Below are 26,683 nucleotides of genomic sequence, written 5' to 3' on the forward strand. Positions count from 1 at the left end.
CTTTCAGTCTCCCTGTGGTGGCCAAATGCCACTCACAAGGTGGTTCAGCCCATCATTCTTGACTGATTATTCTCCGTCCTCTCTCATCTCTTTCTCATGGGGGAACCAGTGATGTAAATCCTGAGAGTTTAAGATCACAGTTAACAGTAATGGCTTACATGTCTATGGTTCCTTTATGGTGCTCACCATTAGCTCACTGTTCTAGGCACTTCAAGCGTATTACCTTGTCTACTCTTTACAATGACTCTGTGAAGTCATCCAAACCCAAGCTGACAGGGGGAGCAGCAGAGTTGGGATTTAACCTGGGGCACTTGGCCACTGAGTCTGCTCTCTTGGCCGCTACACAGTCAGACTGGCGTTCATCAGAAAGTCTTCCCTGATTGCTAAAGCAAAGCTGTGTCTCCCCCCATGCTCCATGCATAGGATACGAGAAGGTCAGGGATGCTCCATGGAGGAGAGACGCTATCTAGACATACTAGTTAACCTCTTGAACTGACTCAAAAAAGAATGGAAAGGGAAAACTTCTGATAACTACGTCTACACTGGGGTCACCACTAGAAGAAGGCGGGATGGGGCTGCAGTCCAAGGTAGCCCAGGGACTGAAGGAGAAGCCCCTCAGTGGAGGTAGGCTCAGTGGTTCTAGATAGGCACGAGACCAGGGTCCAGTTCGCCTTTTTCTTCAATCTTCTTTCCTTTAAGTAACTGAGCAGAGGAACCCATGGCCTTAGTTGTCCAGAGCTGGTTCTGATAGTTCAAGGAAAGAATGACCAGCTATTTTTTTGTTTGATACTGATCTTTCGAAATGTGTGAAATGATTCCTTTCTGGTTCAAAACCAGAAAAACAATAAAAACGTCTCCTCTGTCATTCTTGGTCATTTCTAGAGTTGCCGTATTATAAAAGTTGCCTGTAAAAAGCGTCAATATTAGGGGCGCCTGGGTGGTTCAGCCAGGTGAGTGTCTAACTTTGGTTCTGGTCATGATCTCGCAGATCTTGATTTTGAGCCCCGCGTCAGGCTCCGTGCTAGCAGTTCAGAACCTGGAGCCTGCTTCAGATTCTGTCTTCCTCTCTCTCTGTCCCTCCCCCACTCATGCTCTGCCTCTCTCTCTCAAAAATAAATGCTAAAGCATTTTTAAGAAATTAAAAATTGCCTATCATGTGGTAGGCACTGTGTTGGGTTCTCCATCTTCTTCAGACTTTGAGCATTTATCTTTTGATACAGGTACTGTCACTGTTCTCACTAACCAAATAAACTGAGGCTCAGTGCACTTAAGCAGCTCGCCGGAGAAGACATGGTTAGTAAGTGTGAGTGGTGGGGTTCATATTCTAACCAGGCCTGTCTGATCCAAATCTTGTTTAACACAGTAATTTGGAGAAGCAGTACCCAGCTGTTTCTATTGTTCTTCGGTTTGTCCCACCTCTCTGCCCCAAGGACACTTCTGGCGCTTGAAGGCTCCCTCCTCTCCCTCTACCTGGGGGGCCTGAGCCACACTGGCCGATGGAGGAACTCCAGTTCTAAAGGGCTATGAAGTAAGGCCTATCAGAGGCATTTCTCAGAAACTGAGTGGGATAAAAAGAATCTTTCTCCTTCTGAGATTTGGGTGAAAAAATATTAAGTCTAGAGCTCTAGAAGGCCATCTGCCCTGGAGAAAGCCTGCCTGAGAATGTAACCTGAAAAAAATAAAGAGAGAGGCAGAATCCTGATGAGAGAGTCTGACCCCTGGGGCCACACACGCTCAATTCTCTCTTGAATCCCAGTCATTACCAAGGCTGGTCCATAGTAGACTCTGTCACTTGCAATTAAAGCCATCTGCCTACAATAGAAGGGACTGATACCCACAAAGCTCTCTGAGAATCTAACCATTGATCAGGTCTATCACGTAGGTCTGAGTCTGTCTCCATCTGAGAAGACAGAGCAGATCCTGTATCTCCACTGATGTGAACAGCAGGATGATTAGCTCCATGGCTCTGCAAGTTCTTTTCTAGACCTGCCATGACAAGGGCCAGCCCAGATCTGCTAATCCTGGCCTTTGTCCCTTTTTCCCATGCCACCATGGCTCATACAACCACCTCTAAACAGTTTCTGTAGCTATGAATGGAGATCACCAATTGACCAAAATAATGTTTAAACTATTCCACTTAAGCATCTCCTTAATGCTCAGAGATCCTATAACTTGCCTTTCTGTTCCCTGGAACAGCCTGTCAGCCCCAGAGTCCTACTCACTGGACTCCCAGGGTTCTCTCTCTCAAAGGACATCCCCTCAACTAGAGACAAACAGACTAAAAATAAAACATCTAGAGGCACCTGAGTGGCACAGTTGGTCAAACATCTAACTCTTGATCTCAGTTCAGGTCTTGATCTCAGGGTTATGAGTTCCAGCCCCACACTAGGCTCCACACTGGGCATGAAGCTTATATCAATCAATCAATCGATCGATCAAAAAGTAAATAAATAAAGCACATAGATATAAGGCACCTACCCAATGAGCCACTGGGGAAGGGAACTCTGGCAATCAGTGAACTGAGTATTGTTGTGGCTGGAATACCATTATGTCCTGTTCCCAACTACTTTCTTAGTGGGAAGCCAAACTAGAGCAAAACCTCCCTGCCTCCAAGGGGTGAGGTACTACTGGAGAGTGAGAATCAGATGAGCAACAGGTAGCTGGTAGCAAAGGAAGAGATCTCAGAGAAGATTGTACGTACACAGTGGTTCCACTTAGGACTTTTTGGCTTTACAATGGTGTGAAAGCCATCTGCATTCAGTAAGAAACTGGATTTTGAGCTTTGGTCTCTTCCTGGGCTAGCGGTATGCAGCATGGTTTCTGCCACAATCCTGGGCAGTGGCAGCGAGCTGCAGCCCCCCATCAGCCACACGATCACAGGAGCAAACAATCAATACACAGCCATTCGGTTTTTCATTTCCAGGACAGTATTCAATAAATTACATGAGATATTCAGCACTTTAATATAAAACGGGTTTTGTGCTCGATCATTTTGTCCAGGTATAGGCTAAGTTAAGTGTTCTGAGCACATTTAAGGTAGGCTAGGCTAAGCTCTGTTCGAGAGGTTAAGAGTATGGAAATCATTTTCAACTTACAATATTTTTGACTTACAATGAGTTTATCTGGCCATAACCCCAACATAAGTCAAGGAAAATCTGTACTGTTCATTTTCTGAAAAGGTAATTAAATACCAAGTTGATTCACTTCCAAACTCACAGATCCTTGGAACCTGAACAAAAACAGTGTCCCACCAACCACCATGTGGAATGCTCATGAGATATTAAAACTATTGCAGCCTTTGAGCCTCTTGGTGCTTTGGATAAACAACCTAAATGTGGTGATGACTAATTTCTAAATGATTGTTACAATGATATTAATAGTGCTTAAGGGAGTTCTTGCTGTGTGTGGAAAAGTTCATCATTGATGCTGAAAAAGTCCATAATCAGCGCTGAAATCTGTCCCTTCAGAAGGGGACAGAAAATCTGATTATTTTATGGCATTAGCATCATTACAGATAGCTAGTATTAGGAATTTGCTTCCCAAATTAAACTATACAACAAGGCAATTATCTAAGAGTTCTCTGAAAAAGATGCAAAATTAATTCTTGGTGGACTTACTCCATATTCTGAAATTTGAGCCTCACCAGGTTGCACAGGGCTCCGTGGGAGGAGGGATGGGGTAGCAGAGCCAAGTTTGTGTGCTCTGCATGGCAAAAGGGGCCATTGGAAATAAGTATAGGTCTTTGGTCAAGGCCATGGATCTGAGCCAAACACAAACTAATGGTTGGAAAGACTGTAACCATTCAGATTTAAGCCCCTTCCCCATGCCCTGACGGAGGGGGCTGTGACCTTATGAGAACCTAACTCATCTAAAGAAAATCATTTTCATGTTGTCCTTATCATTGCTGTGTCCCCAACTCATGCGTCCTCAGTAGCCATTGGAGAAATTTACATTACTGGATACAATGAATTTTCCAAGGGCAGGCACAGATATCTTTCTGTTCCTACAGATCACAGACCTTTCCAGGACCTCATAGATACTGGAAGAGAAAAATCTTTCTCTTTTTGAAAGTATAGCTATAAACCCAGAACTAGCACAAGCCATCTTTGTCCTCAGTGTGTTTAACAAGACATGTTTTGGTTAACACTAAAAATGTCATCCACTTTCTACAAAGAAGGGGAAATCTGTCCCTTCAGAAGGGGACAATCTGTCAGCTTGCCCACTATTTTCCTCCTTTCCGGTAAAGGTTATAGCTAGGTATCCATGGCTTTTTTGTTTTATTGTTACCTTCGCTAGTCAGATGTAAGATACCCCCCCGAAAAGTCACCTGGCCTACACTACATGAGATGAATGTTCCGAACTCTAAGCAAAATCAGGTCGTATCAATTCTGCCCCTTAAGTAATCTCTCCACCCATCTTCTTGCTCTCCACCTTAACCTGCCCCATCTAAGACCATTTCCTGATACCTCTGTTGGGACAACTGTGCTGACTGGTCTCTCCACAGGCTTAGATGCTTCAATCCCATCATACAATTGGTGGACTAGTAGATCTTTCTAAAATGTAAATCAGACCACATTCTTCTCCTACTTAAACCCTTCAGCAATTCCCTCTTGCTCTCCAAGTTAAATCTATGACACGGAAGAGCCCTCACGATGTGGCCTCCACCTGCACAAGCCATTGCCGTTTCCATAGGGAATTTTTTTTTTTTTAAAGAACCTAACCTTGGAAGTTCTACTTTATCCTTTGTGCTTTTCTATGTTGTTGAAATGTTTACAATGAGCTATGGTCTGCTTTGCCATTTAAAACAAATTGGTAGGATGACCTGTTTTCATCAACAACCTGTGCACAGGAAATGAGATCAGAAATGACAGCCTTTAAAACAGAGATGCTTATTTTGCTTTGAGTGTAGAATTAAGTGTGCTCTCATCTGGGAGTCTGCTCGCCAGTTTTCAGGGCCAAGGAGGCACTGTCAAAGCTCAGACAATGACATGGAGGGGAACCTGTCCCCTTCAATATGCCATTTTCCAGACAAGGACCACTTTAGGACCCCCTTTTGGCTGGTAGTTTAAGGGATTGCTCTGATGCTGTCCCATAACTGTGATTTGTTTCTTTCATCTGTGTTTTCTCTACCATCCTGTTCACTCTGGTTTCCTTTGCTGCCCTCTTAATATTCTCTCTCTCTCTCTCTCTCTCTCTCCCCCCCTTCCTCCCTCCCTCCCTCTCTTCCCCATATACTTCTCTGTTCTATTTCTCCCAGCTCTTTGCCAACTAAGGCAGCCCAAGGACAGAAAATGAAGCTGCAATTTCAAATCATTATTTCAAATCACATTTGCAGTATCTCTATCCCTACCTAATGCCACAGATTGGTAGGGATTGGCCACCTGAGAAAGTCAGACAAAATACCCCTAAAATTGATTACAGGGCTGCAGCCACCCTTCTGGAAGGTCACCATGAACACAGCAGAGTACAGAGGAGTCACCAGAAAATCACTCTGTATCTAAAGCCTTACAAAAACCAAGGCTTCTACTTCTCTGCATCAAAGCGTTTGGGCTCTGGGCTTCGGAGTGTGCTGAGGGAAAGAGCTGAGATTAGCCAGGCACCTGAAGAGAGTGTGTGGGCTCAGAGGGCTGGTCCGAAGCCTCTAGAGTTCTTACAAATTGAATTGAGTTTTCTTCTGTGCCTGAGATACGGCCTTTGCCTGCCCTCCTAGTGTCATTTTTGTTTTCCCATCACAGAACCCTAGTCGCCAGGAGCACAGGTTGGAGGTCAGCACCACCCTTCGTGGCCCTCACACGCCTGAGCCCACCCACTCCTGGATGACACCTAGTTTTCTGGGAAGCTTACCTAAGACTTTTCCTTGAAAAGAGCCTTCACTGCCCCACACTCGTGTCAGGCCTGGTTTCATTCCGCCCTGCCCCCCAATGTACCTGTGTCCCGGCACCAGCAACCGAGGGTCCAGCTGGCTCTTCCCTCCCCCTGCTCTCTCTGATAGCAGGACGCTACCTTGGCACCCACCTCGTGCTGGCACAAATAGATGGTCAGTACAGGCTTGTTGAATTAACTCAGTCACCTACATAAGCAACAGGAACTGGCACAACCCAAGTGGTGGGGTTGCAGTGAAAATCCACTCTACCATAGAAAGAGTTTAACGAAGCGGGAAGCAGGATGCTGGAGAGATGCTGTTTGGGGCCCAAGATAGCAGACACCTGGCATCCTGCCACCCCATGACTCCTCCCAAAGGCCACTCCCTCCTGATTTATAGTCCCCTCTGTCCCTCGCTGGCTGCTTCGGCTCTTTTCCCTGTGCACTGGGAGAACGAACAGTCACTCATACCTGCGGCCTCACTGGTGGACCGTGCACCACAGACGTTAGTGCTATTCCCTGCACCTAAAGGAAAGGAATCTTCTCCAACGATTGGGAAATTGGAGAGCCTCTTGATAAAAGTCCAGAAAAAGATATTTTATTCACATGGCTTAGTATTCTTCCAAGTCCAAAAAGGATCCATGTGGAAGGCAAGAAAAATGAGAACACAGGTCTCGCCACGTTATTCCTTGGAGTAATGGCACATTGTTACAACACTGGTGTCAGAGAGTTAAAATCACCTGACTTATGAGGCAAACACAAAACAGAGAACAGGGGGCACTATACCATGTTAGAGAGTGTGGTTAATTCCACGTAACACCTTCCCCACTAGAAAAAAAAAGTGTCTCTTAAATACAGTCCTTGTGCTTGGCACTGGGTATGTACCAATTCTACCCTAAAAAATATAGTCAAGTGGAGCAAGTGTGATATAGGTAAGCATTGAGGGTTGCTAGCTTATGGATAATTTTAATTTCAAAAGTAATATGAGTTCATTGCACAGGAGAGCCATAAAAAGGCAGAAACGAAGGTTTCCGTCACTCAGAAGAAAGAGGAAGAATAACAATCTTCACTCTATATTAATAATATTACATAGTGTTAAATGGAACATTAATAAACTCTGACCCCAGGGTAATGAAAGTGGAGGGTGGTGGGAACTCTGTAGAGGCCTTCTATTGCATTAGATGCTCATTTGCTTCTTAATTTGGCTAATACAAAGAGAATTTATCCCCCATGCACACAGATGTATAGTTAGCAAGAAAAAAACAATTTAGAATTAAAACAAACAAAAAAGGGGTGCCTAGCTGGCTCAGTTGATTAAGCGTCCGACTTCAGCTTGGGTCATGATCTCACGGTTCGTGGGGTCAAGCCCCACATCAGGCTCTGTGCCGACAGCTAGCTCAGAGCCTGGAACCTGTCTTCGGATTCTGTATTTCTCTCTTGTTCTGACCCTCCCCTGTTCGCTCTCTTTCTGTCTCTCAAAAATAAATAAAAAATTTAAAAAAAAATAAACAAACAAAAAGTACTAACCCCAAAGAGGGAAACCAAAAGCCCATCACATTTGTCAGATATGACAGGTTCGGGAAGCTGAGTCCCAGCCTCAGTGACTGGGAACACAAGACCAAATCCAACCCGCCCCCCACCCCGACAACTCCCAATTCAGGTATATTAATTATAAATCACAAAATCCAGAAGCATCCTGTTTTTAATCATTTATCAAACACGTCAACCTAAGAGGAAATGGAACATTAGGAGTGAGCTTCTTAAAGTGTAATTTCCTATAAGAGAAATTTATGGCCTGTACTTATTCTCCATTAGAGTACGTCTAACCGCTTTTATTAGTTTATTCATCAAGGCAGCCTGGTTTCAAGCCAGCTCTGCAAACCCGCAGGTCATCAGGCAAGGGGTCTCTGGGGGATTTTTTCTCCTGGTCCAGTAGTGTTTTCCAGATCATAACACGGTTAACAGAAGTAGTCATGGTGCATTCAGCAGGAGGTTTTTAGGTATTCCCCAAAAGGCAATTCACAAAGCAAGCCCCAGGGACCATACTGGCTAGAAAGTGAACATCTAAAATGTACTTTGAAATGAAATGATTTTCTGTTTGCCGTATGAGGTTTGCGATTGCCTCTCCAAGAGCACTGCATTCATTGCTTTTGCGTTCAGGTTCAATTTCTTATTTAGTGATGTAATAAAGGGGCGATTTAGAACCTAGGAGCAAGGGCTTCCCAATCAATGAGCCGCCGGATCCCTCACCCACTGCACACCATCTCTCCAGGACGCTGTGGCTGATTTCCAAGCAACCTACACGGTCCCCCCAAAACGATCTATTTCCCCATAGGCAGCTGTTTCTCTTTTTACCAGACAGTCCACAGCCCTGCGGAAGAGAGCAGTTCAAACCCTACTCGGGGCTTTCTCCAGCTCTCTGCATTAGATCACTCACTCTTTCTGAGAAAAACAGAACTCTAACTTTACGGTGATGAAAACGAAAACACGTGATATTTACCACTTGAGGAAAAAACATGAATAAGAACATCTTACCTTGTTTTAAGGATATTCAGAAACTGCAAAATTTCTGAAAACTGTATCAGTCTGAGAGCTCTTAAAAATCTCAAACCTGGAAAGAGAAATGAAATAGAGACACATTATTCTCACCGCGTGGTTTTAATGTTCACACTCTGCTGTTTGATCTACAGCTGCCAGGGTTGAAGGAATATGAAGTTCTTGCAGGAGATTAAACCAACCGGTACCTTGGATATAGTCTTTCATTCTGATTCTTGACTTTAATCTCAGCTGGTAAGCTTTTTCATTAAAGGAGGCCTGTTGTGAGCCCCTGTAGAGGAAGGTCTGGTGGGGAGCGCCCAGTTTAATGAGGCCTCTCTTTTGTCCATCTTGGATTTAAAGCAATGTTTCTAAGTCACCTACTGGTCTGAGAGGATTTTTGGCTCTGTAAAATACCGGGAACTGCACAGGGTAACCCTTGTGCTAAAAGCAGATTAGGAACAAATCGGATAACCTCGTCTTTGATAGATTTTTTTAAAAACTTTATCTTCAGTCCTGATAAAATGAAGAGTATAAGCCACAGCATTATCTGTTTTCTAGAAGGTTCTATATTTTTCTCCCATTCCAAAAAAAAAAAACAAACCCACAACAAATTAGTAAGATCTCACTCCCCATAACTTCAGGATCCAAAATGTATATATTTCCATGTTTACTAAGTGTCAAAATAAATGTTTTTCCTTTTTAAACTGGTAATGCAGAGCTGCTGAATGGAAACAAGGAGATGGACACCAGGAAGGAAGATACAATCAAGGATTAAGGAAAACACAAATTATGGTTGTGTTTTAACAGATGAGGGTAAACTATATTTCTATTGAGTTCCAATTCATGAGTCAAGAGCAATCCGAGTCACTCAAAGGGCTTCTTATAAGAGAACTGCTTACATACTTGTTCATTATGTAAGAGAATTACTTACAAAATACTGATTATCACAGCTTTGAGATGCTTTCAATATCACACCCTTTGCTAAGGGAGTTTTCTTCTACAGATTTTCCAAAAACATTTTGTCAAGCAGCCCCACATGCCAAGAGCAGCGCTAAGCAGACAGTGGGCTAAGTTATTGACAGGCTCTTCTAAGCCAGTGGGTGAGACTTTATTCCACCCCCATATGTAAGGCAGGAAGTGGTGGGAAGAAGTTTCAGGGATTTACTGGAATGAATCAAGGAGAGGAGACAGACAGGAAGTTTCCCCCTGTTCAGGTCCACATCCGGCCCAGGTAGATTTCACCTTGTTCAAACATTAGGTACCAAGGAAAAACTAACAGAAAGCCCAGGAGGGGAAAAAAATCCCACTGCACAAGGAGAGAACAGGATAGTGGCTCAAAAGGGAAATTTCTCATCTAAAAAGGATTTACCTTCATGAACAGATTTTTCTCAAAAGACGTTGGCCTTCTATGCCCAATTATATTTATATTACTTTTATTAATCCAAAGAGCACAGAGATGAGAAGGGGGTTGATGAACTGAAGGCCCAAGAGCCAAAACACAGTCCTAACCAAACTGATGAAAGGTTCACTTAATACAGCTGAACACTGCACTGGGTGCAGAGAACAAAACTGAGAAGTAATCCTAGAACACAGAGAACATAAGGAAAAGGGAGAGAAAAGGATGAAACTTAAGAAAATGGAAATGGAGGGGAGATCACAGAAATCCAACCTATGAATAAAATATGTTCCAAAGGGAAGTACAAACAACTTGTAGTTCAGAAGCAATGGCCAAGACATAATAGGAAAGAACTTTCTAGAAAAGAAAAAAGGACTTGAGATTAAAAGGTAAAATGAATGACCAGCTCTTCAAAACCCATGCTGAGAAGTATCTGCCTTTTCTTTTCTTCAAGTTTCAAGTGTTAAAATAAATTAAAAAACAGTGTCAGGGTGAGGAGAGGGTCACCATTAATGCCACTAAGACCACATGATGTAACAGTCAGTGTAAATGACAATGGGGCAACACTCAGAATGTTAAGATGAGGAGAATCTGATCCAAGACTTTTGTGCACAGTCAAGCATTTGTTCAACAATAAAGGCGACAAAAAATGTCTTTAAAAATTCAGGATCCCAGGAGTGCCTGGGTGACTCAGTCAGTTAAGTGCCTGACTTCAGCTCAGGCTCATAATTTTGCAGCTCATGAGTTTGAGCCCTGCATCAGGTTCTATGCTGGCAGCTCTGAGCCTGGAGCCTGCTTCAGATTCTGTGTCTTCCTCTCTCTACCCCTCCCCTGCTCATACTCTGTCTCTCTCAAAGATGAACATTAAAAAATTTTTTTAAAAATCCAGATTGTGCAAAATATTTTCAAAGTTTGCAAGCCTTATTAAATCAGAATGAGTAGCAGAGGCTGGCAGGTGTAGTTAACAAAAAAATTTTTTAATGTTTATATTTGAGGTATAAATATAAATAGCACAGATGGGGGAGGGGCAGACAGAGAGGGAGACACAGAATCTGAGGCAGGCTCCAGGCTGTGAGCTGTCAGCACAGAGCCCGATGTGGGGCTTGAACCCATGAGACGTGAGATCATGACCTGAGCCAAAGTTGGACACTTAACTGACTGAGCCACCTAGGCACCTCTGGAAAGTATATTCTTTAACAAACTCTGTTGTTGGTCCTAAGCATCCAGTCCTGCCTGGATGGCTGGTCTCAGTCCAGCACCACCGGCATGCACTTCTGGGAGATAAAAGAACAAATTTAGAAATATATATACATATACATATATATATACATATATATATATATAGTTTTTTCATTTATGAAAACAAAAATAGGATACAAATGACTGAAATGTTGAACTGGATTTCTTTCTTTTTACCGTAGGTGATGCTGTTTGCATCCTATATTATTTGTCTGTAGCTTGCGACATTTTAAAGGGACTCACAAAACTATAATAATGAAAGAAAAGCTTCCCTGTTAATGGAGCTGTATGAAAACAACGGTAGGAAAAACAGTGAACGCAGCAGCCACAGGTCCTATACTCCTGCTCAGAGGAAACTGCAGATCTAGCTCTGAGCACGTTGTCAACAAAAGTAAGCAGCTCAACACCAGAAGATGAATGACGTCCAGAAGAGAAAAGCAAGCCGGTTCTCAGGAGAATAGTTTTTCCCAGAACGGAGACGGGAGAGAAAACGCAACCACGGCAGGTAATGCAGGAATGACATCCTCATGGGCTGAACAATGGTGGGTTTTTATTTGGCTGCCTCGTATTGGTCACTTTCAGGGCATTGGCTTTCACGAATGCAGATGAATAAACAAAGTTCTACGTGGATTAAAAAAGAATCAGTCTCCATTTTATCCTTAGGTCAGGTCGAAATGTCTGAGGAAATGGCTGTCTGAAGCACATACCCTTCATTTCGCTAACTGCTCCCTGCCCTGGACCCCAGCGGCCTACTCTCAGCGCAGTGGCCAGAATGAACCTGTTAAAAAGTAAAACAGGTCATGCCACTCCTCTGCTCAAAATCCTCCAAAGTCCACATTTCACACAAAGTCAAAGTCCTCGAAGGACCTAGAGCAAAGGCAACTCATTTCCTCTGGGATCTGATCCCCTCCTCCTGACATTACTCTCCCTCTAACCTGGCTGCCTTCCTCACTGACCCATCCCGCCGGCCGGTACTGGCGAGCCCCGGCCTCAGAGTCCTCGCTGCACACGCTGCTCTCCGCCTGGAGCACTCTTCCCCACGTGGCCACAGGACTGCCTCCCCCACCCCCTGCAGGTGTCTCCTTAATGTAGCCATCACAGTGAGACCTGCCCCTGCTACTCTACCCCAAATGAAAGCCCCCTTCTTTTCCATCCCCCTAACTTACTCCTCATGCCCACTTTACTCCTCTCCTCGGCATGCAGAGCTCTAGTATCTTACTTGCTTATGTAATTTACTTTCTGGCTCCTTATGTATAGTATTAGCTCAGTGAAGGGAGGAACTGGTGTCTGCTTTGCTCGTGGCTTTATTTCATATATGTAAATTAGTGCCTGGCATAAGGTGGGTGCTCAATAAATACTCAGTTGAATTGAATAAATGAATCAGACTCTTAAGAAAGAATGCGCAGAGAGTTCAAGAGTACATATTCTGCATTTAGGACTCTGAAAACACCCAGGGCTTCCTGAAGAAAAGAATCATGAGCACTGAGGGCTCACCTGACTGAAGTGAGGGCTCATACCCTTAGGAAAAGTAAGGCAGCCTAATAAGGGAAAAGCTTTAACCAATGGTCACTCTGCTGCACCCAGAGAGATCCAACAGAGGTGCAGACAGCAACTCAAATTACATAAAGGAGGCCAAGAAAAGGGAAAGGTGGGACGGGCAATGTCTAATTGATAAATCATTCGTCTTCTTTGCTTTAGGATACTGTATTCTTACCATGTATTTCCTGTAATTTAAAATCTCTGGAATAAAATGATATTCTCAGAAAATATAAAATGACTATAACAGTTGTAAAGAAGCAAATGTGTGTGTGCCAAAATCAGGAATTATGCTCCCACAAAGATCCAGTTGAGTTTAAGTCAGTTCCTTTAAATATTAGGAAATAGCAAACTTCTCTGTATATTCTATATTATATAGTCAACTAATTAAAATAGATTGGCTTTTATTTTAAAATTTTAAGTTTATTTATTTATTTGGAGAGAGAGAGAGAAAGAGAGAGAGCAGGGGAGGGCAGAGAGAGAGAGGGAGAGAGAGAATCCCAAGTAGGCTCCTCATTGTCAGTGCAGAGCCTGACATGGAGCTCTAACTCATGAACTGTGAGATCATGACCTGAACCTAAATCAAGAGTCAGATGCTCAACTGAGCTACCCAGGAGCCCCTAAAATTGATTGTTCTCCCCCCCGCACCCATACTCTACATTGGTTTAGAAAGTTGGAGTTACCTGGACACAGGTACTCCACACCCGTGTGGAAAAAAGGCAAACTCATCACACTAATGACTAACTACAAGAATCCTAAATAAAACACTACCATATCACCTCTGCGACTATATCAAAGGAATAACACACATGAGCTGTTGTGGATGTTGTTAAGCACAGAGATCTTTATTCTTCCCTGACTCCTGAAGTGGCCAAGGTTACATCCTTGTAAGGGTGGGGACAAAAATTTGCTGCCCTGCCCCACTTGGGACAACCCTGAGGAGCCATCCAGCTGCAGAGCTCTATGTGGCATTGGCTGAGGCCCCTCTGTTTCATCTGTACCAGAGCTGGAGCCCTCCACCCAGTCTCACTACCTTCATCTCTTGGGTCATATCCTGAAGATACAAAAGTTCAACATCTTTGGGATGCAGCAAAAGCAGATCTAAGAAGGAAGTATATAGTAATACAGACCTGTCTCAAAATCAAGAAAAATGCTCAAGTAAACAATCTGATCTTACACCTAAAGGAACTAGAAAAAAAAGAACAAAGAAGCCCAAAATTAGTAGAAGGAAGAAAATAATAAAAATCACAGTGGAAGTAAATAAAATAGAGACTAAGTAGAAAGATAGAAAAAAAAATCAATGAACTTAGGAGCTGGTGCTTTGACAAGATATACAAAATTGATAAACTAGTCAGATTTACAGAGGGACAGAGAGAGAGAGAGAGAGAGGACTCAAATAAATAAAAAATGAAGAAGAGGAGGGGCATGTGGTTGGCTCAGTCAGAAAAGCATGGAACTCTTCATCTTAGGGTCATAAGTTTGAATCCCATGTTGGGTGTATAGATTACTAAAAAAATAAACTTAATTAAAAAAAGAGTAGTTTCAAACTAATATTGCAGAAATATAGAGAATTACAAAATATTACTATGAAAAATTACATGCCAATAAATTGCACAACCTAAAACAAATGATAAGTTCCTAGAAACAAATAGTCTTCTAAGACTAAATAGGAAAGAAATAGAAAATCAGAACATACTGATTACTAGGAATAAAATTTAATCAGTAATCAGAAAACTCCCAACAAACAAAAGTCCAGGACCAGATGGCTTCACAGGTGAATTCTACCAAACTTTGAAAGAGGAGTTAATACCTCTCCTTCTCAAACTATTCCAAAAAAATAGAAGAGAAAAAAATGCTTCCAAATTCATTCTATGAGGTCAGCATTACTGTGATACCAAAAACTAAACAAAGACACTATCACAAAAAAGAAATTTAGGTACCAATGTTCCTTGGCATGAGCAGCCTAAACAGGGCAAAAACACACCAATATCCATAATGAACCTAGATGAAAAAGTCCTCAAAAATATTAGCAAACCACAGAAAAAGGATCTTTACCATGATCAAGTTTAATTTTTGCAAGGATGCTTCAATATCCACAAATCAAACAACATGATACACCACACTAACAAAAGAAAAGACAAAAATGATATGATCATCTCAATAGATGCAGGAAAAGCATTTCAAAAAAAAATCAACATCCATTCATGATAAAAGTTCTTCACAAAATAGGTAGAGAGGGACATTCCTCACCATAATAAAGGCTATATATGACAAATCCACAGCTAATATGATACTCAATGGTGAAAAGCTGGAAGTTTTCCCTTAAGATCAAGAACATGAGAAGGATGTCTACGTTCATCATTTATATTTTACATAGTACTGGAAGTCCTAGCCATAGCAATCAGGCAAGAAAAAAAATGTCATCCAAATTCATAAGGAGGAAGTAAAACTGTCACCTCTTGGAGATGTCATAATATTGTACCTAGAAGACCCTAAAGACTTCACTAAAAATCTATTAGAACTGATAAATGAATTCAGTAAAGTTACAGGACATAAAATCAATACACAGAAATCTGATATGTTTCTATATACTATGAATGAAATAGTAGAAGGGAAATTGATAAAACAAGCCCATTTACAGTTATATCAAAAAGAATAAAATATGGACAAATTTAATTGAGGTGGAAACCTCTACTCAAAACTGTGAGACATTGATGAAAGGAACTGAAAACAACAGAAATAAATGGAAAGACATTTCATATTCATGGGTTAGAAAAATTAATGTTAAAATGCGCATACAATCCAAAGCGATTTAAAGATTCAATACAATTCTTATCAAAATGCCAATATTATTTTTCACAGAACTAAAACAAATCATTCTAAAATTCGTATGGAACCACAAGACACCCACAGTAGCCAAAGCAATCTTGAGAAAAAAGAACAAAGCTGGAGGTATCACAATCCCAGATTTCAAGATATACTACAAAGTTATACCAATAAAAACAGTATGATACTAGCACAAAAACAGACATATAGATCAATGAACCAGAATAGAGAGACCAGAAATAAATTCATGCATATATATGGTTAAGTAATCTACAACAAAGGAGATAAGAATATACAATGGGAAAAGAAAAAAAAGACAGTCTCTTCAGTAAGTGGTGCTGGGAACACTGGATAGCTACATGCAAAGGAATAAAACTGGATTACTTTATAATATCTTACACAAAATAAACTCAAAGTTGATTAAATACCTAAGTATGAAACCTGAAACCATAAAACTCCTAGAAGAAAATGTAGGCAGTAATCTCTTGGACATCAATCTTAGCAATACTCTCCTGGATATGTTCCCCCAGACAAGGGGGAAACAAAAGCAAAAACAAAGAATTGGGACTAGTGAAACAAAAGAAAACAAAAACATCAACAAGAACAACAAAACAAAAACAACCTACTGAAAGGGAGAAGATACTTGCAAATGATATATTTGAAAGGGGTTAATATCCAAAATATATAAAGAACTCATATAACTCAATACCAGAAAACAATAATGATTAAAAAAATTAGCAGAGAACCTAAATTGATATTTTTCCAAAGAAGACATATAGATGGCCAACAGACACATGAAAAGATGCTCAACATCACTGATCACCAGAAAATGAAAATCAAAACCACAATGAGATATCACCTCACATGTGTCAGAATGGCTAGAATTAAAAATACAAGAAATAACAAGTATTAAAAAGGATGTGGAGAAAAAGAAACCCTCATGCATTGGTGGGAATGTAAAATGATGTAGTTACTGTGGAAAACAGTATGGATTTCCTCAAAATAGAAATACAATATGATCCAGTAATTCCATTTCTGAATATTTACCCAAAGAAAATGAAAATCTTAACTTGAAAAGATATATGCGTCCCTATGCATATTGCAGGATTATTTACAACAGCCAATATATGGAAGCCACCTAAGTACCCATTGATAGACGAATGGATAAAGAAGACGTGATGTGTGTATATACACGTGTGCACACACACACTCACAATGGATTACTTAGCCATCAAAAAAGAATGAAATCTTGCCATTGTGACAACACGGATGGAAGGAAAGAGTATAACGCTTAGTGAAATAAGTCAGACAGAAAAAGACAAATACCACATAATTTCACTTACGCACAGAAACTAAAAACAAAGCAAATGAACAAACAAAAACAGACTCATAAATACACAGAAGAAACTGGTAATTGCCAAAGGGGAAGCTGATGGGAGGATCAGAGAAATAGTTGAAGGAGATTAAGTTATAAAACAAATAAGTCACAGGGGTCAAAAATACAGTGTAATAACTTTGGATGATGACATGTAGTAACTCCACTTATCATGGTGAGCATTTCAGGATGTATATAATTGTAAAATCACCATGTTGTACACCTGAAATTATATCTCAACTACACTTAAATTTTAAAAAGTACTCCAGAGATTGTATACCAGGAGAATAAGTATTCTGATAATGCATGCAGGCATGTTGGTGGTACTCAATGAATGGTAATTTCATCATATGAAGCTATAGGATTAAAACAGCATAGGATTGTATACAACTCAACAGAAAAATCAACAAGACAAATGGAAAGTCCAGAATCATCTCACACACACACACACACACACACACACACACACACACACACAGAGTATATAGTGTTATTGGTATTTTAAATTATGGGTGAAATGATATTGACTATGATTAAATCTATTATGATTGCTTGTCTACTATTTTCTTTTTGTTTTTTTTTTTTAAGTTTATTTATTTTGAAAGAGAAAGAGAGTACAAGCAGGGAAGGGGAAGAGAGAACAGAGCTTGAACTTATGAATGGTAAGATCATGACCTGAACCAAAGTTAAGAGCAGGATGCTTTACCGACTGAGGCATCCAGGTGCCCCAATTTTTTACTATTCTTAATTACCTCTTTTATGCCAAAATCCTTATTTTTGGCATACATGTGCAACGGCTACATGTACAAGAGTTTACAAATACAACAGAAAAAATAGCTAAAAATAAGGAGACTGGGCAGTGTGTCCACCACGGTTTGTAAGCAATGGAGCCAGGTCTCAACCCAAATCTGTGTGCCGGCACCAAGCCCAAGCTTGTAAACACTGGCCTGGCATGGCCTTCAGCCAGTCGGTTCCAACTGCAAACATTAGTCCTCAGGTAAGCGCTTTCAACACTGAGATCCTCTTGCCAAAGGCTGCTAACAATGTGCATTTCCACCTGTATGTAAATGGTCATCTGCCCACACCCCCACCAGACTGAGCACCCTGATGAAGAAAAGAAGGGAGGGAAGGAAGAAAAAAAAAGCCTCTGAATTTGAAGGGCCCCAAATAGGAGTTTATCACTATTTTAGTTTTCTTTTCTATGTCAACAAATGAAGTTCATTATTTTTCGCATAATTATTAGTCATTTTCTTTTTCTCTTTAAAGTGCTTTATAGTGGCCTTTGCCAGAAGACCAATGTCTTCATCTTAATATATTTAGGCTTTGTTATACTGAGGACATTATGTTCTCTGGTGGCTCCCACAATGTGTCATTCTTGTTTTAAATTTGCTTACGGCTTTTTCTAAGGCTAAAATTTTGCTTTTTTCTTCTCGAATTTTAAAGTTTGTTATATGGTCAAATACATCAATCTTCCATCGCTGTTTCTTTCCTTTAATATTCAGTAGTGGCCAAGTCCAACATAAAAACAGACTTTTTAAATGCATCTACCTTTCCTTTTTATACTAATTTTAGGGCAGCGGTTCTGGACCTCTGCTGCACATTTCAAACACCTGGGAAGAATTGCTGATACCTGCATCCATTCTGACTCTATGGGCCTTGGAACAGACAGGCAGAGGGGGTCTGAAGCTCTGAGCTGTCAAGGTTGAGAGGCATTGCAAACTTTCTCTGTAAATGGGCAGGTAGCAATTATTTTAGTTTCTCTCACAGCTCCCACACTGCTGTAAATATATGTAAGTGAATGGGCGTGGCCATATTCCAATAAAGTTTTATTCAAATAAATAGCCCAAGGGCCCTAATTTGCTACACCTGCATTAGAGACCTACTATTCAAATTCCACGTGCACAAGAATTGCCTAGGATTTATTAACATTCAGATTCTGATTCAGTGGGTCTGATACTATACATATCTAACCCGTTCTAACACGATGCAGGTAGATACTTTGGTCAGAGACCATACCTTGAGAAAACAAGGCTGCAAGGCAGTAGATCATTCCCAGACTTTGCTGCCAATACAATCACCCCAGGGATTGAAGACAATATCCATACCTACCTCCCCCTCCCAGATACTCAGGGGCCTGGGGTACAACCTGGGTGTCAGATTTTTTAAACCCCCCAGATGATTCTAAAGTGCCACCAAGTTTGGGAACTACTGGTTTAGGATAGCTTTTTTTTTTTTCTTTTATCCTTGCTAATCTATCATGATGAATTTATTTATTTTGGTTAATATTGTGCCAAAGGAACCAAACTTTATTTTTGTTCTCAAAAAGTTAGCAAATATCCCCTTACCTGAGTAATCACTTGAGTAACCTAAAACCACTAATATACCCAGTAAGCGTGCTGCTTCTCTACTTAATTTTAAAGAGCATATTTGCTAACTATAACTTAGAAGAAATCAATAGTATAATAAGAGACTACCTATAAAAATGCATTCAGCTTAAGATATTCAGGAAAAAGTAGCCTTAACAACATTAGAAGGTAGATAATTTCTATTTTAGTGTTTATAACTGAATAATCAGAAAAACAATAAAGATTAAAAGTGATAAAAATTTATGGGGACAAACAATAACAACAATCAAACAATAAAATAAAGTACTGGCTCATCCAATCAAGAAGCAAATAGAAAACACAAATCATGCAAAATTATATACTAATAAAACTGAAAACCTCAGTAATAGTGGACGACTTCCCAAAAATGCAAACCTTGAAAGTTGATATGACCAAAAGGGGAAATAAATCATCATAGAATAATAGTTGATATGTAAATAGAAAAATGTACTAATACCTTCCTCTCAAAGACTTCGCAACCATAAAATTTTTTATTAAATTCTTTAAAATATTTACTTTTCATTGATATTCTAAATTATCCCCAAATACAAAAAAGATAGAAAACTACTAAGACTGTTTTAGAGAATAGACATCAACCTGCTACAAAAAACTGACTTTTCAAAACACAAAAATAAAATAAAATAGTCTCACTGATGTTAGAGATGCTGCATTCTACATAAAATACCAATATGTATAGTTCATCATGGATCAAATAATAAATACTCCAGAGCATCATGGTTAAATTTAGCAGATTGAACAGAATGCTTGATCTCTGCCCCCTCTCAAAACCTCACTAAAGTAATTCTACTTGGGGAAAATGGCAAAGTCCCCAAGGACAAAAAGAAGGGAAGAGAGACTATAGCACATAAGAGAAAAAAAGCACAGAATGTTGGCAGATGAAAAGTGAATATTCGGTTGGAAATTAACTCAGCAGAACTAAGAAACCTAATTTTGCATTTGCATAACATATAGAGCAACCATATACATATATATGTATATATGTAGGACACATTTGTTATATGTATATATATATTAACATATATTAATAACTGTGTACATACATACTATACATTATGATAAACTATATATATATAAACTATACATAATGATGAAAGAATATATGAAATGTCGTCCTTGGTCAACAAATTTCAATAAGTGGAATAAATTCCACAAAGACTGAGGTTGGAAGGGGTGGCAGGTGAGGAGATTTAAGTAATTAATTAATTTATTTATCTATTAAATTTATTTTTGAGAGACAGAGTGCAAACAGGGGAGGGGCAGAGAGAGAAAGAGACACAAAATCTGAAGCAGGCTCCAGTATCCGAGCTAGCTGTCAGCACAGAGCCCTACGCAGGGCTCGAACACACAAACCGTGAGATAATGACCTGAGCTGAAGTTGGATGTTCAACCGACTGAGCCACCCAGGTGCCCCGGGGAGATTTTAATAAAGAAGAAAACAACTGTCCAAAAGATGATACGAGGTGACTGGCACTGGGAAGGAGGAGGCTGGGACAGTGACAATGACTGATTCGGGCACCGATGGCAGCAGCCAGGACACAGCAGTAAATGTGGGCATTTTAGTTGCTAAGCAGTATCGAGTGAACAGGTAAGTCCTAGAAAGAAATTGTCTCCACAGCTGTAAGAACAGCTACTGGACCAGAATGCAGAGCTGCACAGCCCAACACTCACTGGACAAGTTGCCAGAGGCAAAGACAGCACTCATAGCACAAATCTCAAATCTCAAGAGGAACACAGACTCAAGAAAGTCAATTTAAGGAAAATCAAGTTTCCTGTGGAAAAAATATATATTCTAGGGTCACCTGCGTGGCTTAGTTGGTTAAACGTCCAACTTCGGCTCAGTTCATGAGCTCAGGGTTCATGGGTTCGAGCCCCGTGTCAGGCTCTGTGCTGACAGCTCAGAGCCTGGAGCCTGCTTCGGATTCTGTGTCACCCCCTCTCTCTGCCCCCCCCCCTGCTTGTGCTCTGTCTCTGTCTCACTCTCAAAAATAAATAAACATTAAAAATTTTTCTTAAAGAAAAAAAGGATATTCTAGCAAACTGACATTTGTGAATACAAAATGAAAGCAACAGCTTCAGAAAGAATGTAATTAAAAATCATAAAGAGTTGTAAGAAAATATGTTGACACTACAAAATCAAGTAGATAGCTGAGAAGTTAAAATTTGAATGTCAAACTTTAAAAAGTCAACAAAATAGAAGAGTGGACATATCTACATACAAGCCAGAGGGCTGAACTATCAAATAGAGAGCTCTTCCTTCAAAGAGACAAAAGGAAGGAAAATACAAAAGAAAAGTCAAGACATGGAAAACAAGCACAACATTTTCAATACTTATATAATTGAATTTCCAGAAGGAGAAAATAAAGGCAGTTGGAAGCAGGAAAAACTCAAATAATATTATAATCAAGTTTCCCAGGCCAATAGGATGACTTGAATCATCAGATTAGAAAGGTCTGTTTAAATGTCCAGCAGGTTGAATTGTCAAAGGCCAAAATCTAGGGATATCATGGTGGCATTTCAGAATATCAGTGTAAAGATCTAAGCCCCTCAAAGCAGTGAGAATCAAATTATTGTCACAATTCCCCTGGTTGCACTGGGTGAAAGGAAACAAAGGAAGGATATCTTCATAATTTTCAGGAGAAATCATTTGGAACCAAGAAAGATATATGTAGCCAGCTTTAAGAAAAATAAATCCAAAAGAAGTGAGATGCAAGAACCAATGCAGCAAAAGTATTAAAAGTAGCTGATTCGTTTATGGATTGGCTGAATATTACAAAACATAGTAAATAATAGCAATGACCCCCAGACTAAAATCTCTAGATAATACTATATGGAAGATAGAGAAATGGAGGGAGGATGGGAGTGGAGGTAAGAAAGGTGTGCTAAAGCTCTTGTCCTGCTCGAGGGTAAGATACTACTTTGTGAAGTGTATTTATTACAAGTAATCTCTATACCCAACTCGGGGCTCAAACTCATGACCCCGAGATTAACAGATGCATACTCCTCTGACTGAGCCAGCCAGGTGCCCTGAGGGGAAGATACTATTAATTATACATATTAATAGGAAAATTTAAGTTTAAGTATGTGTATCAAAAACTTAAATAGGGGCACCTGGGTGGCTCAGTCAGTTGAGTGTCTGACTTCGGCTTAGGGCACGATCTCATGGTTTGCAAGTTCGAGCCCTGCATCTTGCTCTCTGCTGCAAGCCCAGAGCTCACTTCAAATCCTCTGTCCCCATTTCTCCAAGTCCCTCCCCTGCTTGCTTGCCCGTGTCTCTCTCTCTCTCTCTCGAAACTAAATAAACATTTTTTAAATAGAAAAAAAACCTTAAGAATATATTTGGAATTAAAAATTCAAAACCTTAGGAGGGGAAAAAAAGTACAAAAAAAATTGATCACTCCAACTGAAGGAACACAATTGTGAAAAAAAGAAACCAAAGAAAAGCATATTAAGTAGAAAATACAGTAAAAACAGCCCAATTCTATTGCATCACAACAGAACTGAGTAAGTTTTAAGTTCATCTATTAAAAGACAAAGACTCTCGGATAGTAGAAAACTATCACTAACACATTCCAGAGGCAGACTGTGTGTAAGAAACACACACCAAAAACAAAACACAAAGAAAAGTTAGAAATGAAAAGCTGAAAAATAGGTGCCAGACGAATGTTGACAAAAAGGAGGGGAGGGACAAAGTGATAATGATATCGACTAAAGTGGCAACTACTGTGAAAAATTATGAGAGAAGTAAAGAGTAATACCTCATATTGATAAAAGGAACATCCACCAAGAATACATAGCAACGAAGAAAACTTACATGCCTAAGAATATATCTCTGAGATACAGAACACAAAATCTGATAAGAATACATCAAACAAAAAAAAAGTTGGCAATGCCACATCATGATGAGACGTTAATGTTCTTTTTTCAGAAACTAGCCCAAAATAAGCACAGATAAAGAATATTTGCATAACATTTAATTTCTTGGGGTATATTTGTATAAGTTTACCAGAATGGATGGACAGATATATATAGTACTCACTAAACTAGGAATACACATCCTTTAATAACAACTATTGAATAGTCACAAAAACTGAGCATGCATTAAGCCACAAAGAAACTTTACCAAACTACAGAAATCATAGGGGCCATTTACCACAAAGCAACAGAACAAGAAAATCACAAAAAGATAGGCAAAATAGACTGTCTGATGGACAGAAGCATTGAATATATGAAACGGGGGGCATCACAGATTAAAAGGACATGAGGGGTGTCTGGGTGGCTCAATCGGATGAATATCCGACTTCGGCTCAGGTCATGATCTCATGGTTCATGGGTTCAAGTCCCGTATCGGGCTCTGTGCTGACAGCTCAGAGTCTGGAGCCTGCTTCCGATTCTGTGTGTCTCTCTCTCTGCCCCTCCCCTGCGCATGATCTGTCTCTGTCTATCTCTCAAAAATAAATAAATGTTTTAAAAAAATGTTTTTTTAAAAATAAAAGGACATGAGCATTATGAATGAATGATGGAACAATTGGTTAACAGCGATGATCAATATAAACAGCCAACTCATAGCAGAATTGAAACTAATTCGAGATGAATTAAAATGAAATACAAATAACAAGCCAAAGAAAAGCTAAAGAAAATGTAATTATGTATCTATCAGCTCTCTGCAGAGAGGAAGAATTTCTAAACTCAGATATAAAAGGAATCATAAAAACTCTTAAATATGAGATCAACCACCATAACATTATCGAAATTCTGCATGTCAAAAAGCTACTGAAGAAGATAAGACAGATGATAGCCTACAAGAAAAATAACATAATATGATATAATAAGGATATGATACAATAGAATGAACTTTTTGTAACGTCAAATGAATGTATGGAAAATACCTTATCCCTAGTTCATAAGTAGCCAAAAAATCATAATGAGACACATCATAAAAGAGTAAGTGCAAGTAGTAAACACCCATTAGAAATTATTACACTTGGTTGAAACGAGAAATACAAGTCAACCAAAAATACAGTGACACTGTGTTTATTCTACTTAACTGGCAGCTTATCTGAGTTTCATCTCCTAGAGATGACTCTACAATAATTTTATAATTTGAAGGTGGAACTGTCCAATGATCCAGAATTTTCAGAACGTTATTGTGCATTAGGAATCAAACTAATTCCATTTCAGAAATATAATAAAATATGGAAAAATGCTACAGGAAATGTTTGTTGCAAAATTATTCATTAAACAAGAAAATTAAGACAGCAGCTTCATATCTAAACATGGGTTTTCTTCAATACAGTCCATCTTCTTTATGAGATCTTACACAGGCTTGAGAATAATGTAACAAAGGAAATGCTATGAGACAGTGTTAATTAAAGAGGAGGAAAGCAGAGTAGTGACTACCCGAGGCTGAGGAGTGAGGGAAAGAGGAGTTATTTAATGGGTAAAGAGTTTCAGATTTGCAAGGGGACATGTTCTGGGGACCCATTTCACAACGATGCCAGTACACTGAACACGACTAAACTGTACACTTTAAAATGGTCATGATCGAAAATGATTATGATGGAAATTTTTATGTTTTTTTTTTCTTAAACGACGCACAGAATACAAAATTGTGCTTAAAAAGAAAAAACACAGAACATAAAATTGGGAGTGGAGCCCAACGTGGGGCTTGAACTCATAACCTGAGATGAAGACCTGAGATCAAGAGTCAGATGCTTCACCAACTGAACTACCCAGGCAATCCTATGTTCTGTGCTTTTTAACCAAAATTTAGAGAGAAAAAAAATCAAACTGGAAACATTAAAAAAAAAGAAGTATTATATAAAGTACATGTTCTCTATTATAAAACTATAACAACTAGGGGGCTCCTGGGTGGCTCAGTCAGTCAAGCATCTGACTGTTGGTTTTGGCTCAGGTTATGGTCTCACGGTTGATGAGTTCGAGCCCCTCATAGAGCTCCGTGTTGAGAGCACAGAGCCTGCCTGGGATTCTCTCTCTCACTCTCTCTCTGCCCCTCCTCCACTCTCTCTGTCTCTCTAAGTAAGTAAGTAAGTAAATAAATAAATAAAACTATAAAAACTATAGCTATCTGAAAAATAAAAACTAGAAGAAAGCATAAAATGATGGCAGTGGTTTGTGTTACAGAGGCAGGATTTTCTAGTTCCTCGAGTTTTAAAACCTTTCTGTACTATGCAAATATACATTTCTCTTTTTATTCATAATTTTTCTTGCTGTTACAGTGTTGGTGGCAAGTCAGGACTGAGCGCGGGTCCTCTGGCTCTTAGCCCTGTGCCCCTGTCAAAGAATCAGGACCCTGAAGCCAGCAGCTCTAGGCAGGGAAGACCCCCAGCCGCTGCTGTCCCTTCGGAGGGTCAAACGTGGTGCCTGAGGCAAGCATCGGGTCAAGAACTGGTTCCATGGCCTTTCCCACCGGCCAGCCAGACAGGAAGTGATGAGGACCTCTATCTCAGATGGGAGCCGCATTGTGATTCTGACACACAGCGAGGGACATGAAGGCAAATGATAAATCATTCACCCTTCGGGGCAGAAAGGACTCGGGGGATCCCTGCAAGCAAGGTCCCATTCGAGCAGAGGACAAAGAAAACACAAAAGTAAATGCACTGTGCCTCTACTCCTTGAACGTTTCCTACTTCATCCTCAGCTTAGCCTTCCCTTCCCCTCTCAGCCTGTGGCGGAAAGCCTGCCAGGGTTTTCCAATTTGCTATTTTCCATTCCCTTTAACTCCTTAATCTTTAAATCCAAAAAGCTGAAAGGTTCAAATAGACCTCTGTCATTTCCAATCCCTCCACCCCCACGTAAATCCTGAAGAGCAATTATTTTTGTGGTGTCTGACAAGGTCATAGTCATTTGGCCGGGTAGCCAGTGAGCCCAGACTGCGGCCAGGCATTCTCAGGGTCACAGGGTCTCAGGGGGCAGAACCAGGCACAGCGAGGCTTCTCCCAGGTGCTCCCCTTCTCCAGGGCGGTCACCCAGCCTCCCACCCTCAGCGCCAGGCCCACATATTTCTCGGCCCCAACACAAGCTGAACTGGAGCCTCTCCTTTCCAGCTCAGGGGAGAGGACTGTCTTTCTTGCTCTCAAATGCCCCTGGGCTTTCGTTCCTCCGGTCAGAGCTTGTATCAACAGAGCCTGCTTGTCTGACCTTTTCAAACCTTCTCCCTCGGTAATTGTCCAGGCTGCTTTGTTCCCCCAATTCATCCAGGACCACTTCCTTTCTGACAGATACTAAATATCAGTTGACATGCAACTGGGATTGTCACCTTTTCATTCATTCATTCACTCACTCACTCATTCAATCATTCATGGCATACATGTACAGTAAGTGCTCCAGACCTCTCACTGCTTGAAACACTAAAGGCAGCAGGGGTGATGCTCCAGTTTCAAGAGACTTCTACTTGAAATGGGGGGCGGGAGGGGCAGAAAGTAAAGGAATACATTTTTTTGTGTAAACAAGCAAGGCTTATTGATTTTGTCTCATATATATATATAT

General features: G+C 40.3%; 1 protein-coding gene across 1 annotated transcript in view; it reads right to left on the minus strand.

Annotated features, from left to right (window-relative positions):
• KCNMA1 (potassium calcium-activated channel subfamily M alpha 1) overlaps positions 1-26,683 on the minus strand; it is a 507,555-nt gene that overhangs the window by 235,340 nt on the left and 245,532 nt on the right. The window contains exon 6 of the mRNA XM_029919828.1: positions 8,398-8,473. Coding sequence (XP_029775688.1) covers positions 8,398-8,473 — 76 coding nt within the window. The remainder of the gene's footprint in view (positions 1-8,397; positions 8,474-26,683) is intronic.

Source organism: Suricata suricatta, chromosome 2, assembly GCF_006229205.1.
Source record: "Suricata suricatta isolate VVHF042 chromosome 2, meerkat_22Aug2017_6uvM2_HiC, whole genome shotgun sequence".
Lineage (NCBI taxonomy): Eukaryota > Metazoa > Chordata > Mammalia > Carnivora > Herpestidae > Suricata > Suricata suricatta.